The sequence below is a fragment of the Anser anser genome (assembly GCF_964211835.1).
Source record: "Anser anser genome assembly, chromosome: 7".
NCBI classification, from domain to species: domain Eukaryota; kingdom Metazoa; phylum Chordata; class Aves; order Anseriformes; family Anatidae; genus Anser; species Anser anser.
Window position 1 is genome coordinate 30,827,843 of NC_139727.1, and position 14,726 is coordinate 30,842,568.

The 14,726-nt window shown below is 51.7% G+C and overlaps 1 protein-coding gene across 3 annotated transcripts in view; it reads left to right on the plus strand.

Moving 5' to 3' along the window:
* MXI1 (MAX interactor 1, dimerization protein) overlaps positions 1-14,726 on the plus strand; it is a 52,460-nt gene that overhangs the window by 34,760 nt on the left and 2,974 nt on the right. For all 3 annotated transcript variants that reach the window (XM_083844444.1, XM_083844446.1, XM_083844445.1), the window contains exons 4-5: positions 12,300-12,414; positions 14,273-14,444. In XM_083844444.1, coding sequence (XP_083700570.1) covers positions 12,300-12,414; positions 14,273-14,444 — 287 coding nt within the window. The remainder of the gene's footprint in view (positions 1-12,299; positions 12,415-14,272; positions 14,445-14,726) is intronic.

The following is a 14,726-nucleotide window of genomic DNA, read 5'->3' on the forward strand; positions in this document are numbered from 1 at the left end:
GCGTTCCTCTGCTCTTTCCCCTCAAAGCTGCGCTGTGCAGGAGGCATCGCTCGGGTCCTCTGTGACCTCGAGCAGGTTCTGGGTGGCAAGTCCCGCACCTCCTCCCCGGTGGGACTTCCCAGTGCTGCTGAAAGACACAACCTATTGAACCCTGGGGTGATTCACCGCAGCTTCACCAGGCACGCACACTTCAGACCCTGCGTGGGACGGGATCCTTAGACGGAAGGGTTCTTCTGCTCCTTCTGGGAACTCGGGGAAGTTCTTCCCATGAGTTACCCTGAAAGGGGGAGCGGAGCATCCAGTTCATTACAGAGCTCAGAGGTTAAAAAGAGGTTGCTTTGTATCTTCCATGTCCTTCGTTCCCACCTCTTTGCCCTTGTTCCCTGGGGCAGGTCGGGTTGCGCGTTGCCCAGTCAGAGTTTGCCCAGCTGTGTGGGAATCGCCCGCCCGGCTCAGACAATCCCCTTCACTAGCTACCCTTCACTAGCTACCCTTCAGCAGCGTCAGGATGCCAGACGTGGGCTGAGTGCTCCCGCTCGCACAGATGCGCACAGTTACGTGCGGGGACGCACACAAAGAGCTCGCAGTTAAAATCTACGTGCCCACCTCTTTTTGAAAGCACAGGACAGAGCCCCAGCTGTGTATACAGCTCGGGTCTTCGCTTTGATCTGTGTTTGTTTCTCACCGGCTGGATCCTGGCGCTCCTCGGAGCTGGCTGCTCTTTTGCATGTTTGCAGCCGCTAAACCGCACGCGGAGCAGCTAGCGGGGTGCTGGGGATGTCTGCTCCTGCCTCCAAATAACAACTGCTCTAAGAAAGGAAGAGCGAGAGCAGTGGCAACCGAAGCTGTGTGCTGCCTGCATCCTCGAGGCCTGCTGCCTCCTCCCGTGCCCCCCACGGCTCAGGACGCCCGCTCCCCGCCGAGGATCAGCTCCTTGCTGCGCCTTCTCCCTCGCCTGCTCCTCCCACCGGCCTCCTGCTGCCTGCCGGCGTGCACGTTTCTCTTCAGCTGGTCCTTCCTCAGCCAAACCCGACCTGGGGAATCACAAGTCACGGTGCTGTCACGTTACCTGCAGGCCCTCCTGGTGGTTGCTTTGCTCTTGTCCTCCCTCCCCAACGCGCAGGGCAGGGCTTTGTCTCCTGCTGGCGGTGGGAGCTGCCTTGCGCGTTTCCTTTCTCCTGAACCCCTTACCTTGCCTGTGTGCTCGCACACGTGGCGTCCCTGCCCTTCCCAGCTGCACGCAGCAGCAAAGGCTGCCACACCAGAGTAAATCTTTTGCTCTGTCACCAGGATTGTAGCTCGGAGAGGCAAAATCCCCCTTCGCTTTCCCGAGGCTCAGCACGGTGCCTGTGCAGCTGGCTCGGGACCTGCGCCTAGAAGAAGGCAGGAAGGCTCTTCGGGTTTGCGTGGTGTTTTGTGAAGCTGTCAGAGGTGGAGCTGTGAGGCCTGCGTAGTTCGTTTGGTGTGTCCCTCTGCCCCAAAGCAGGGTAAGCTCCATCGCCACCGTAGCTGACAGGTGCCTGTCTGACTGGTGTTGAAAACCCGTGAGAGAAGGGCTGCCGGGGAAGGCAGTACGGCCTGGTGCACTGACCGGCTGTTGGTACTGCTAGGAAGTTTTTCCTTAACATCTAACTAGGAAGAAAATTATTTCTAGAATAATGTTGAAATAAAAAAAGCCATCCAAAGCTGAGTGCCTCTGTGTGTTTGAAGGGGAGAGCCCTGGATGCTGCATGTAGTACTCAGCTTTCACAGCAAGACTGAACATTAGATGCTACGAGTATGCAGAGCAGTTCTGGCTGAGATGAGGGAATATGGAGGAAAAAAATCCTTTTCCTTGTTCTGACCATGCATATGCCGCTTCACCTACCCAGAAAAGCAACGTTGATGCCAAAAGAAGTGGGAAACCGGACGGGAACACTCTGTCTCTGGTGGATATCCTACGTTACGTGACCCCGTAAGGAAGTGTGCAGGCACTGTTCTGCGGGGCGTCACCTCTTTTAAACTTTTCTTGGCTTGGAAAAGCAGCTTACAGGCTTGGTGCTCGCTGGAAAAAGCACATACGGGGATGCATTTCCATCCCTTCAGCGAAGGGATTGCAAAGGGGGAGGAGAAGGGAAGTCTTGTTTCAGCTGTGATATACTTCAGGAAAACATGCTGAAGCCCTCTGGAGCCAGGAGCATCTCGGAGTTTCTTTGAGTTTTGCTTTTCGTTGTCTTTTTTTTTCCCCCCTCGGTGACCTCTGAGAAAAGCACGCGTGGTAGGGAAGGCGCAGGGCAGGAAGGGGGTTCTGCTGCGGGATGAGCGTGCTGTAAAGGGTTAGCGGTGGCCGAAGCGGAAGGCGGTGGTACAGGAGCAGCGGGCGAAGTGTCTTCTGCTCCCCCCTTTTGACACCTGAGTTACCTTTTCAAGTGTCCCGCTGTCCAGGCGTTTCCAACACCAGTGCCATTGCTGAGCTGCGTGAGCACCTGCAAAACAAGGGTGGATTTAGCCGTGCGGGGCTCCGCGGAGGAATTTGGATTAGCTGCATTTTGCGGATGAGCGGTGCGTGCGCCGGTGCTCCGCGGGATTTACCTGAGGTGGTGCAGGCTGCCTGCAGCAGCTCTCCTGGCTGGCACTTACACGTCTTGCCCGCGGCCCAGCCCCGAGGGCGGTGGGGAGGCTGAAACGTCGGCTCCTTGCGGTGCTGCACCGCTCTCCCTGAACATGCGCGCGAGCTGGGCGGGCTTCTGCCAGCAACTGTTTTTTCACTGGGGATCTGTGAAACAAGCAGGGAGAGATCCCAGGATGGAACAGTGCATAGGAAGTACCTGGCCGTGAAGCAGTAATTTATCTTTCTTCAGTTCACAAGGCCCTGTGAGGGATATAAGCACTACAAAGTAACAGGGAAGGAGGGGTTCTGGTTGCAATTACAGTGAGCTTACTGCAGGTATTTCTGTAAGCTCACATGTGTTTGTTTTTGTGTTTTGTTTTTTAAACATTGGCCTGATGGTTGAACAAATGGGAACCAGCTTCCACCAAACCACAGGACTGGGAGCTCTAGCCCTTTTTTTTCCTTTTTCTTTCCTAAAAAAAGCATGAACCTTTCTGCGTTTGGTTTGTTCCCAGGTGGGATCCCAGCCCTTTTCCTGCTGGGAGAATACAGACCGAGTGAGTGTAAGGCAGCTAATCCTCGCACAAATGTTAGTTTACTGAACTGCAGCTGTTCTTGGTTTGGGGGAATTAGGATTATATCCGTCTGTGGCACTGCTGGCCGAAGCTGGGGTCATATCGATCTTCTCCAGCTGATCAGGAGTGATCAGGAGTTCACTAGGAACAGCGTCCTGAGTTTTGTAGTGGGACTGAAAAACATTTGATCCCCTTTCATTTCTTCTGGGTGCAGGTCTGCCTAAGGAAATGGGCTCTAAGTGGCCAGCATTACACTTCTTTCTGTTGGAGTTTTGAGCAGTCTTGTATCTCTTTGCCTTTACACGTGCATAGAGAAGAGGAAGAAAACACAAGGAAGATGTTGAAGGTAGTTAAAGGGAAAGGGCAAGGTCCAGGTTTGGTTTTGCTTTTTCTCCTGCAGTTTACAAAGTTATAACTTTCTAGGTGATCAGCCCTGCTCCTCTTTGGAAGAACGGTGTTGGCATACAACCAGGTTATGTTAGCGTGCTGTACCGGCTGAGCAGAAGCGCGATGTGCTCTCCACTACCCCTTCTCAGCACCTTTCCTGGGGTGTCAGTACGTGTGAGGCCAGGACGTGACGCATCTGTTGTCGTAATGCCGGGAGTTGGGCTTCTCTGTTCAGGTTCTCCTGCTGAATAACACGTGTAGTTAAATTAGAACTGTTTGGCACTTAATGCTAGCTAACTCCTAGACCTTTGAAATACGTTAGTGCTGCCGTATGTGTGCTAAAATTTATACCCGGCAGGAAAAATAGTGCTAGGAGCTCTTAGGTTCTCTTTCCTAGTTGCAGTGCCTTTTTCCGACCGCACATCGAGTAATGACCTTGGCTGCTAATTCCTTTTTCCAGCAAAGTCTGAGGTTAAATTTAAAATAATTTTACAAGGTTAAATTACATGCACTGCTTCCTCTGTTCCAGATGCGTGCCCTCTGTACCTGAGAGGTACGGGAGATATTTGATGACTCCCTAAATATTCCTGACAGTGCAGAGTGGCATTAGATGAAAAGCACATGCATTTCTTCTGGTACAAAAGACTTTACGTAAACAAATATTCCACACGGTCCTCCTCTTGGACTATTTTTTTTCATTAGGAATTAAGATTTTCTTCCATGAGGTGAGGAAACTGGAATACAGTATCAGGAAAGAATTGTGTGGGGTGGGAAAACTCTGCCCTATCTTACGAACAAGAAAAATACTTCTTAGTAGCAATAGCTTAGCTGTGTGATTTAGGGAACTACGTTAATGACAAAAGTGACCTACATCAGAACGTGTTCTTGGTATTGGCGTATTCCCTGCTTGTTATTTTGAAGACGGAATAGTTTTCGCAAATAACGGATTGGTAGCATCCTTTATTCTTTAACTGGTGGACAAACGTAGATCTGACAAAAGAAGTACGTGCTGCTTTCAGGTGGCCAGTGGTGTTACTGGTCTAAAACCTGACTACGTTCAGCACCTAAGTCCAGGGTCTTTTTCATATTATGAAGAAACAGAGGCTCTGTTTTGAGACCCTGTCCATGCCTTTGCTGCTGTGACACCCCGTGCACCTGGGTGGCTTTTCTGCTGGAGCCAGGAGAGTGGCCCAGGGCAGGAAGGGCGCCGCTCTCCGTCCGCCTGGCGGGAGGCTGCCTCGTGTCTCACGTTCTTTCCGTCTCAGGTGGCATTCAAGGATCTCTGCAGGTCCCAGCTAATTTATCTGTTTCCTGGTGCGTATCACACTTGCTTTCTCCTTGAGGGGCCAGGAAGATCTGAACTGGAGAGCTCTTTGTGGTGGGCGGCAGCTCCGGAGGCAGGCAGAGGTTCTGGGCTGAGCGTCGCCGCTTGCCAGCATCTGAAATACCTCGTCACTTCTCTTCAAACGCATGGTGCTTAGCCAGGAAACCCGAACAGGAGCATCAAGAATAGCTGGCGAGTTTGGAAAACCTCAGCTATCTTTGCTGGTGACCTAATACTAGCCGTAAAGCTGAAAATCCGTGGGTCGCAGCAAAGCAGGTCAGTGCCGCTCTGCGGCCAGGCGGGTGTGTGCTGAACGGCAGAGCCGCGCTGCGGGCACGCTGGTGGCACGGAGCAGGACGCCAGGGGCAGTGTCACCGCGCTTTGTGGCCCCGAGCACGCCGCGTGGCCCCGGCAGGGTGATTATAATGGTATTAGGGAGAGCGGGGGCACAGGGCACTGCCGGCTATTCAAAGAGCAGGTCTCTATTTTTAACTGCCTTTTAACAGAGGTGGAGTTTTTATTAGGCTGGACTAATCGGGGCTTTCTAATTAGCCGGACTGGGCTGCACGTTGGTGTTGCAGGCTTGCTTTGCGTGGTCCCTGGTAGCTGGGTGCAGGATCGTGACCGTGCCTCATTGCCAGGGCAGCGGGGCTGCGACACCCGCGGTGTCGGGAGTGAGCATCAGCGGAAAGTTGGTGCCAAACAGTCTGGTGCAGGACGTACCTAGGTGTGACTGCTGGCAGCAACCGGGCAGTGCTTTTAGGTCAGAAAGAGAACATGAGGTAGAACATTGACATATTGTGATGGCTGTAGGGTTTAGGGTCCTGTTGTAAGCACAGCTGAGCCGTAAAGGGGTTTAGCTGGTAGCATCGAGTGTTGTGCTACAGGAGACCGAAGTTCAGTTCATTAGATTCACCAGGGATTAAAATACTTGGTGGCTAATGGCCAAGATCAATAGTAATAGATCCTCAATGTATAATTTTAGGGGGAGATTAACTTTGATAAGTAGTAATAGACTCCGCTCCGGAGCATCTGTTGCTGTTTGACATCTCTTAACTGTCTAAATTTCCTTGCTTTCAAAGAAAGGCAAAAAGCTGTGGAGGAGCTGGAAGGGGAGAAGAGAAACTGATGAACGGGCGCTGAGAGCGTGGCACTAGGTCTGGAGGAAAATGAAGAGGCAAGAGAAAATGCCAGGCATTGATTCACTCGGTTCCTCTGCTGGGCAGCCAGCCACCTATGCTGCTCTCATCACCTTCTCATTGGGAACTGCAGGCTCTTATATCTGATCTCTTACTACTGAGTTGAAGCAGTCTGTCTCATTGGGGCCTCTGAAGATCAAAGGTGTCAGGAAAGGATGAGCAGTTAGCCTAGTGAACAGCTGAGAGCTCGTTCTGGAGGAGGCACCTTCCAAAATGGTACTTCCTCAGCAGTATTTTTTACTGTGAGTATCAGTATTCATTTTTTAAATTTCTTTTTTTTTTTTTTGCCATTCCTTTAGCATCCTAGTTTTGGGAGGCATGGGATTACAGATGGTCTCTCCTTTTTATTGTTTTATTCATTTAAATCAAGATTCTCTGTTTCAGTCCTCCGGTTCAAAGAGAAAAGCTTCAAGATACGCAACAAATGGGACCCAGAGGCCCAGCAGTTAGTGCATGAATAAACAAAAAGCTCCAAATACATCACTTCAGCTTCAGAATCGTAATGTTGCATTAGTCTCATTATTTGGGACCTGCCTGGTGCAGGATTTCTGAGTGCAGCTATGAAATCCTGTTTGGACCTCAGCGCATTTGGCACTTGTGGTTTTGTTCCAAAGAGTTTCCAATCCCGCAGGCTGTCAGAAGGGGGACAGAAGCAAAAACCTGTGGAGACAGAAGGACAAAGGCCAGTGGTAGCAGAGCTGAGCAAGCAGTTCGGCATTTGCAGCGTTGCACCAGGTCAGAGTGAAAAGGAAGGTAAAAAAAAAAACAAAACTCAGAGATGAAAGCGATCCTGTTCCCTGAAGTGCCCCCTGAGATGAGCGTAGGGCCCTGAGACTTGGAGAAGTGTCCTTTTTGCAGCTGTGCCCGCAGTGGTGTGGCCTTGAATGTTGGAAGCAGCTACCTCCTGTCCGCGTGGCTCCAGGTGTGTGCAGGGCCAACATTCCGATTTATAACGCATCATCGAGTTTGTTTTTATTGTCATTCCTAAATTCTCATTTCTTTGTGTCTTTTAAAAGATCGAAAGGCATTAAAAAAATCTAAAGGCCTTTTTTCCCCCCCCAGTTACTTCTTCACGGTGCATTTTGTTAGCGTTGCAGTACCAATGCTCCTCTGTGCCAGGGAGCCATGGGGAGAAGCGGACTGGAGACAAAGAGGCAAATGCACAAGGATCTCGTTCAACGTGGAGCAAACGCAGACAAACAAATAATCACGAGAAGAGGCCCGGATTAAAATCGGACGGAATGGCTTGCTCCGAATGATGTCACAGCTCAGGTGGAGGACATCAGCTTCTAGCCGCGTGTTTCTGGACCAGGTTTCCTTCTAAACCTTGTCCCGTCCCCGCTGTCAGGAGGCAGCGGGGCGAGCGCGTGCGTGTTTATTGCAGGCTGGCCGGGAGCCACGGCAGCTCCATTGTTCGTGGCTCGAGGGCTCGCAGCAATTACATAACGCTCTGCAGCAAAGAAAATACAGCCTCTGTCCTCAGCACTTGACTGGCTTTCAGTTTCTGATTCAGGTACTCGGCAAAATCTCCTCTCCTTTCGCTGGCGACAGGCGTTCAGCGAAGCGGGGGTCAGGTCGTTTAGCAGAGAGGGTTGGGTTTGGCGGAGGGTTAGAGACGAGCGAGGAAAAAAACATCATCATGTGATGGCTGCTCAAGATAAATGAGGCTCTGACCTGCGAGTTGCTTATAGAAGGAAACCATATTTTCCCCCATCTTCCCTGCCCTGCGGTTTTTGCATGTGTTTCTCATTACTTTTATCTCAAAATCGTTCTGGTCCAATGAATTATTGATGTGGGGTCACTTGTGTTTCTCCAGGAATTGCTTTCTTTAAGCAGCGATCCCTCCTGAATTTTTTAAGCAATCTATTAGCCCTGAAATCCAAACAAAGTTGGTGGTATCTAATTTCAGGGTTAAATCGGACTCAACTTTGAAAAGATGAAGAGGGAGGAGAGAGAGGAGGGCAGAGAGGGAGGCTGGTGATGATGTTCTTCTCCGTGTTAGGATCTTCCTTGTGCTGGTGCTTTTGGTGCTGCTTTTTCGTTTTGTTTTGTTAACTCCTCGTGGAGATCAAACGTCTGATCTAGCTTCGGCGGGACTTGAGTGAATTCTTAACGCTGAGCACGTGCTGAAATCTGTTGAACTCAGGCCCTATAGACCTGCAGGCGTGGTACAACAGTATCTGGGAAACGCTTTCCTTTTCCCCCCAATGCTCTATTTCAACATACAGGAATTGGAATTCAGCACTTGAGATGCCGCTGGCGGCTCGTGGGTTATTTCCTGCTGGAGGGGAGGCTTGGTCTGAAGATGGGAGCTTGGTGCGCGCCTGCGCCGGTGTTCTGCAGATGTTCAAGCCTTGATTCAGCAAAGTCTGTCAGCAGCGTCTGACTCCAGGAGAGCGCTGAATCTGGCAAACCTGCTGCTTCAGAGCTGAGCACGCACGTGTCTTTTAGTGACTTCTAGGCAGAGAAACTTTCTTGTTTCAGTTTCCATCGCTTTTGCCTGTGGTGGAAGAAAAAAGCCCTCACCGTAGCAGCAAAGCAGCTGCAGTCTCACCAGGGATGTTTACAAAAGCTGGTGGCTTTTGTGCCAAGCTTGCTGTGGTGCCTGGTGGGGGAGAGGATGAGCCCTACCCCAGCCCCTCCGAAAAGTCCCCAGAAGAGTGGGGTGAGGAAACGGGGAATTTTTTTTTGCACCCAGCCCCGTTCCTGCACTGCAGTCCAATGCAGGCAAAAAGGAGCCGGGCTCCTGCAGTGGGATTTGGCTGCGGGCTGTGCGGTGAGACAGCTGAGGCTAGGAGCAAAAAGCATGCAGAAATAAAGGTTTCCTCCCAGCGCTTTATATAATCGGAGCGGATGATGTCATTGGGAGAGGAGAGCAGAGCAGGCTGTGAAGTTACAGCCCTCTGCAGCCAGGCAGAGCCCAGTGCAGGGGGAGGCGCGGAGCGAGAGCCGGGCTGCGCTGCTGGGGGCGCGGGGCAGAGCCTGGGGGCTCGGAGGAGGATGGGGGGTGTTGGGGGCTGGTGGAAGCAGGTAACCCAAACACAGAGGCTCTCACCCAGGCACAGGGTGAAAGAGGGGGGAGCCTCCTCCTGTCAGGTACTCCCCAATTCCCTCTGCGTGAGCCTGGTGCTTTGGCACATCCAGCACTTACCTGTGCTCAGCGGAGGACAGGTAAGGCTGGGGGGGCCTGATTTTACCAAAGCTGCCGAGGCAGGAGGAAGGCCTCTGGCTTCTCCCGTCTCCCCTGCAGCTTGCGTACGGAGGCTTCAGCCTTGCCTGAAACTGCAGTTCTCCTCCTGCCCTCCTCTGCCTTCCCTGGGACCAGCGCAGTGAGAGGCAGCAGCGCTTCGCGCCCAGCCTAGGTCGCTCCTCTGTTACACAACAATACGGGCATTTAGGCTTGTTTTCCCAGATATTGGCAGATGCGTCAAATATTGGCATAATCCAGTGGTTTACAGGCGAAGCCATCGGGCTCTGTCTGGAGCCTGCACAATGCCGGCATTTTCACTGAGCCCAAGAGCCTGCAGCGCTGCTGAAGCCACGTTGCAGCTGAAGCCAGGTAAACAAGGGGAAGGAAAGGTGTGCCTATCAGGGCGTGACCTTGGGATTACAGCTGCTCAGGTACAGCTATGGGACTTGATAAGAAAGATTAATAGCTTTGTGGTTGCTCTCTCTCTCTCTGAACCAGATGCAAACGGGAAAATAGGGACCGTGTGTGCTGGGGAGGCAACTTTCTGCCGGCTTGTCCAGTCCTTCTGAAGACAAGCCCTCCAGATCTTTTGTCCCCTCTCTGCCCATGTTTGCAGGGCACGGTGACTTCCTTTGATCCACCGTGGTCCTGGGGCACAAGCCGAACTGATCGGTGGCCGTGCTTCCAGTACCTGGTGCCGTCCTTTCAGCCTGTGCCTGGGCGATCCGGCGCGTGCTCGTTCCTGCCCAGAGCTGACCTCTGGTCCCCAGGGCCTGGTTCCTGGTGCGGGGCCTTCCCCTGTTCCTGGTAAAAACCCCGGAGCTCAGGCCGTAACGTGCTGTGCGTTTCTCTCTGCGTTCTGGAGCTGCTGTGGTAATTCGACGCTGGTCAGGCGTTGATTCCCCAGAGCTTTGGTTTTCTGCTGCGTGCACGGTGCGTTTGTTACCAGCGGGTCAGGGCGAAGTCCCAGGCCCTACCCGCGGCAGATGCCGCGTACCCAGCCCTCTGTGCGGTGGCAGTGGCCCTGCTCTCAGCCCCCAAATCTGCTCACATCCCCAGCTCCGCTCCGGCGGCATTTCCAACTGGGGCTGATCCTGCAGGTGAGGCGTTTGGCTGGTGCTTGCACTCGTGCTGTGCAGGGACACGCCGCTCTGTGCGGCAGCCTGGTGGCAGTGCTGGGGCAGCTCTGGCTTGGTGGCTCGCCTGTGGGCACTCAGGAAATCTGTGGCACAACCAAAAATCGGTTCAGAGACCCAGAATGTCCTTAACAGCACGACCTCCTCCTCCTCCTCTCTCTGGCTGCCAGACATCTGAGCAGTCTCCCCTGGGAGGACGCGTGCGGCGTGCCCCAGCAGTGCGCTGTCATTGCAGGCCCTACAGGTACTGGGCAAAGCACCTGGGGTGGGTTGGGTGCACGCACCCCCGTTCACCAGCCTGTATGTTGAAAAGGGGCTTCCAGGTAGCTAAAACCCAAACTTGTGTCAGCCATATGGGTTTAATGTCAACAGTTTGCCCTGGAGCAGTCCGAGGAGGAACAGAGGAGAGTGATGTGATTTTCTTCTGTAGTTGTTTGTTTGGTTCTTCTGATTTTGGTTCTTCCCCTCCCCCCCCCCTTCCCCAGCTGTTAATATTTAATGAAAAGCACATGTTCGTCAAGGCCCTTGCTGCTCATACGCAGCCCCGTGGCTGTTCTCGAGACAGAATGATGGACCCTTTGTAAAGAGATTTATAATAGAAGTACTGAGGGGCTCCCAGCCCTAGCACCGCCAGCGAGTACTCCTCGGTGCTGACAGTTCATCAGCAAAACCCCTGACCCTTCCACCCTTAATCATCCTTGCTTGTCACTGACATAATTGCCTGATTACAGACTCTTCTCCCCCACCCCTTTCAAACCGGGAGCAATGGTGAATTTGAAAAACAAATGGAAATGAACTGTCCGTGCTCTTTATTTTTTTTTCCCCCTGCATTGAGACGGATCGGGCTAAGATGCAGTTTCTTTGTGTCTGAGCGGGGCTTGGGATAGGCTTTCAGGACTCTTTTGCACCGGTGTTGCTTGCATGTGAATGGTGAAGCTGATGTCATTGTGTTATTGATTGGGATGACAAGTTTGGACATAAATCATTAATGTCTGGGAAAGAGAGAGGGAGGAGAAAAAAGGCAACCCACGAGATAGTTTTCCATAAATCTGGTGTTGGTCCCTGCATTCGTGATGCAGAGCAGGATCGGCAGGAGCAGTTCTTCTGTGCAGCCTGAGGACGACGTGCTTTGCCACTGCTCCGGAACCATTTTCCCCACGTTTCGTATTCTGCAGAAAATGGCTCAGGCCATCAGCAGTGCTGTCGTGCTTGAAATTGTCTTTGGAGATGTGGTCCAAGGTCAGCAGAGTGCCCAGGGAAGGGCTCTCGTGTTCCTGCAGACCTTGTGCCCCCAGCACTGTTTGAGACCTGGGTCCAAGGAAGGAGTAAGGGTGCCACACTTGGGAACCGCAATCCCTCTAACTCTCTTAATTGCCAGCAGGGATCGTTTGGGTGTTTTGGGCTAACTGTTTTGCTATTTCCTTCTTCGAATTTTGTGCAAAGAAATGCTAGAGATGTTGCTTGGATCATAACAAATGTCCCTGAACCGGCAATGCACAAGCATGCCGCGGGTAGCAGTCATTCAGAAGTGCCTCCACAAACCTTCTCAGCACAGCAGCAACTAGCTGAGCGAGAGGTGAAGCCTACAAGGTAATCGTACCGTTTGTGCCTGTGCCTTTTCTCTGCACAAAGTCCATCCATTGAATCAGATTATCAGCTCAAACGGCGAGAAAGCAAACAGCGGCTGCCAGAGGTTAGCAATCGTGTGAGTATTGGTGAGCAGCTGCTGTTTGCGGTGTAAATAGGTCGGCGGCGGCCCATCCTGGCACCTGCGGGGAATCTCCTGATGTGTAGAGAGAGGAGGAAGCATGAAAAGTGCCTCCTAGAAGGGAGGCAGAGAAAGAAATGGTGTTCCCTTCCCGAAAGCACGGCTCTGATCTCCTCTTCTCCCCTTACAGCCGAGCTCACCTCCGCCTGTGTCTCGAACGCTTGAAAGTTCTGATACCGCTCGGACCAGACTGCACCAGGCACACGACGCTTGGGCTGCTCAACAAAGCCAAAGCACATATCAAGGTAAGAGCTGCTTCTCCCAGCTGCTTTCTGGCGGGGCTGGTTTGGAAGTGCAATCCAATAGCTCGCTCTTGCTGCCTAGAGGTTAACTCTGCGTCTGAAGGAGACCGATGCCTTTCCTTAATCAAATAAGCACATAATACCGCGAGTTGGAAGGGACCCCCAAGGATCACGGAGTCCAACTCCTGGATCCACACAAGACCACCCAAAAATCAAACCTTATGCCATAGAATCACAGAATGGTTTGGGTTGGAAGGGACCTTAAAGATCATCTAAGTCCAACCCCCTTCCAGTGGCAGGGACACCTCCCACCACACCAGGTTGCCCAAAGCCCCATCCAGCCTGGCCTTGAACACCTCCAGCAATGGGGCAGCCACAGCTTCTCGGGGCAGCCTGCACCAGCGCCTCACCACCCTCTGAGTGAAGAATTTCTTCCTAATACCTAATCTAAACCTACCGTTTTTTAGTTTAAAACCATTCCCCCTTGTCCTATCACGACACCCCCTGACAAAGAGTCCCTCCCAGCTTTCCTGCAGGCCCCCTTTAGGTACTGGAAGGCTGCAATGAGCTCTCCCCGGAGCCTTCTCTTCTCCAGGCTGAACAGACCCAGCTCTCTCAGCCTGTCTCCATAGGAGAGGAGCTCCAGCCTTTGATTATCTTCATGGCCCTCCTCTGGACTCGTTCTAATACTTCTAATGCTCATTCTAATTCTTAACTACTAGTAGTACATGTTGATATGTTAATATACATATATATCTAATTATTTACATTTTATGTGTGTGTATATATATATAAAGCAACAAGCAAGCATTGTCTCTTCGGTTAATCATTTATCATTACTACAAGCCACATTGTTAGGAGAGTCCATAAGGAACTCTGTTAACTGTGGAAATGATTGATTTGGAAAGCAGGAGCCTTATTCTGTATCGTCATCAGTTGTTGACAGCAACAGCTCTTACGAGAAAAACATACCTACTGTTGAATGACCCCATTTTGATGGGAAATGCACCTTTTCTTCTGATGTGCCAGTGAGTTTCCATTGCCAAAACATTGGTGCAAATCCCAGGAGGGTAAGCCAGGGCTGGCTTGCTGAAGTTCCGTGTGGGAGCCAGCCAGCCAGCCCAACACTCATCTAGTTTCACTCCTGGCAGAGTGAAGCACAAAGAGAAAACGCAGCATTGTCAGTATCTGGAAAAGGCTGGAACCCTTTGTCACAGCCCAGGATAGTGGGAGGGAGGATGGGTGGCGAAGGAGAAAAAGCCCTGCTGAAGGGACGGGGTTAGCCTGAAATGACTCCTCCTTATGCAATGTGCTTGTCCTAGGAAACAAAGAACAGTGCCCTGGTAGATTTCCCAGCTGTGATCAAAGAAATCTGTAGTAGGTTATGTAAATCACTTACTAAATAGAAAACTGTTTCTGAGAAATCCTGCTAAACCATGCAGCAAGGAACACAGAGCTCCCGGGGCACGTTTTTATGTGACAGCTGATTGTAACGCGGGGTTGGTTTGGTTAAGGGCACCGAGGCCCCTTTGTGGACAGATGTGGTAATGCAGGGGGCTGAGCTCAGGCAGAATGGCCCACAAAGTGCTACGGTTCCTATCGCTTCCTCTGGAGAGGCTCTGTCTTCAAAGCCTTTTGATACCAATGCATGTGTGATTTATCAGAGCCTGGGAACAGGAAGAGTTGTGAGGAGACAGCACAACTCCTGGAAAGGGGAAAGCAGCTTGTTTCAGTGCTCTTTTGCAGCTTAAATCCTTCAGGGGCCTGGGAATGTCTAAGTAAAGCAGGTGGCTGGACAGTGGGGTGGGAGGGAAGGAGAAAAGAATGAAACCTATTACTGAGCCATATTTGATCATGTCAGAAACTTGAAGAGACCGAGAGGAGAAGCCAACACCAGCTTGAGAACCTGGAACGAGAACAAAGATTCCTAAAGAGAAGACTGGAACAACTACAGGGGTCTCAGGAGATAGAGCGAATACGAATGGACAGCATTGGATCTACCATTTCCTCTGATCGCTCAGACTCAGAGCGAGGTGGGTGTCACTGAGCTGGCGGGGAATCCCCGGGACTCTGAGAAGAGGGGGCAGGGGGCTGATCCATTTCTTGTCTCTCAGCTACCCCCTTCTCTCTGACTTCTGCTATTTAGGCTACTGATTTTGCTTACACATGTACTTGCATACATATGCACACACTTATATACAAAAAGTTTTGCCTTTTGTTTGAGTTACAGTTAAGTTTGGAAGAAGTGTTGCCATTGTCATCTCAGGATGATTTCGGTGGCATTTAAAGTGATCCGCTTCTCTGAAGAGCTCTCT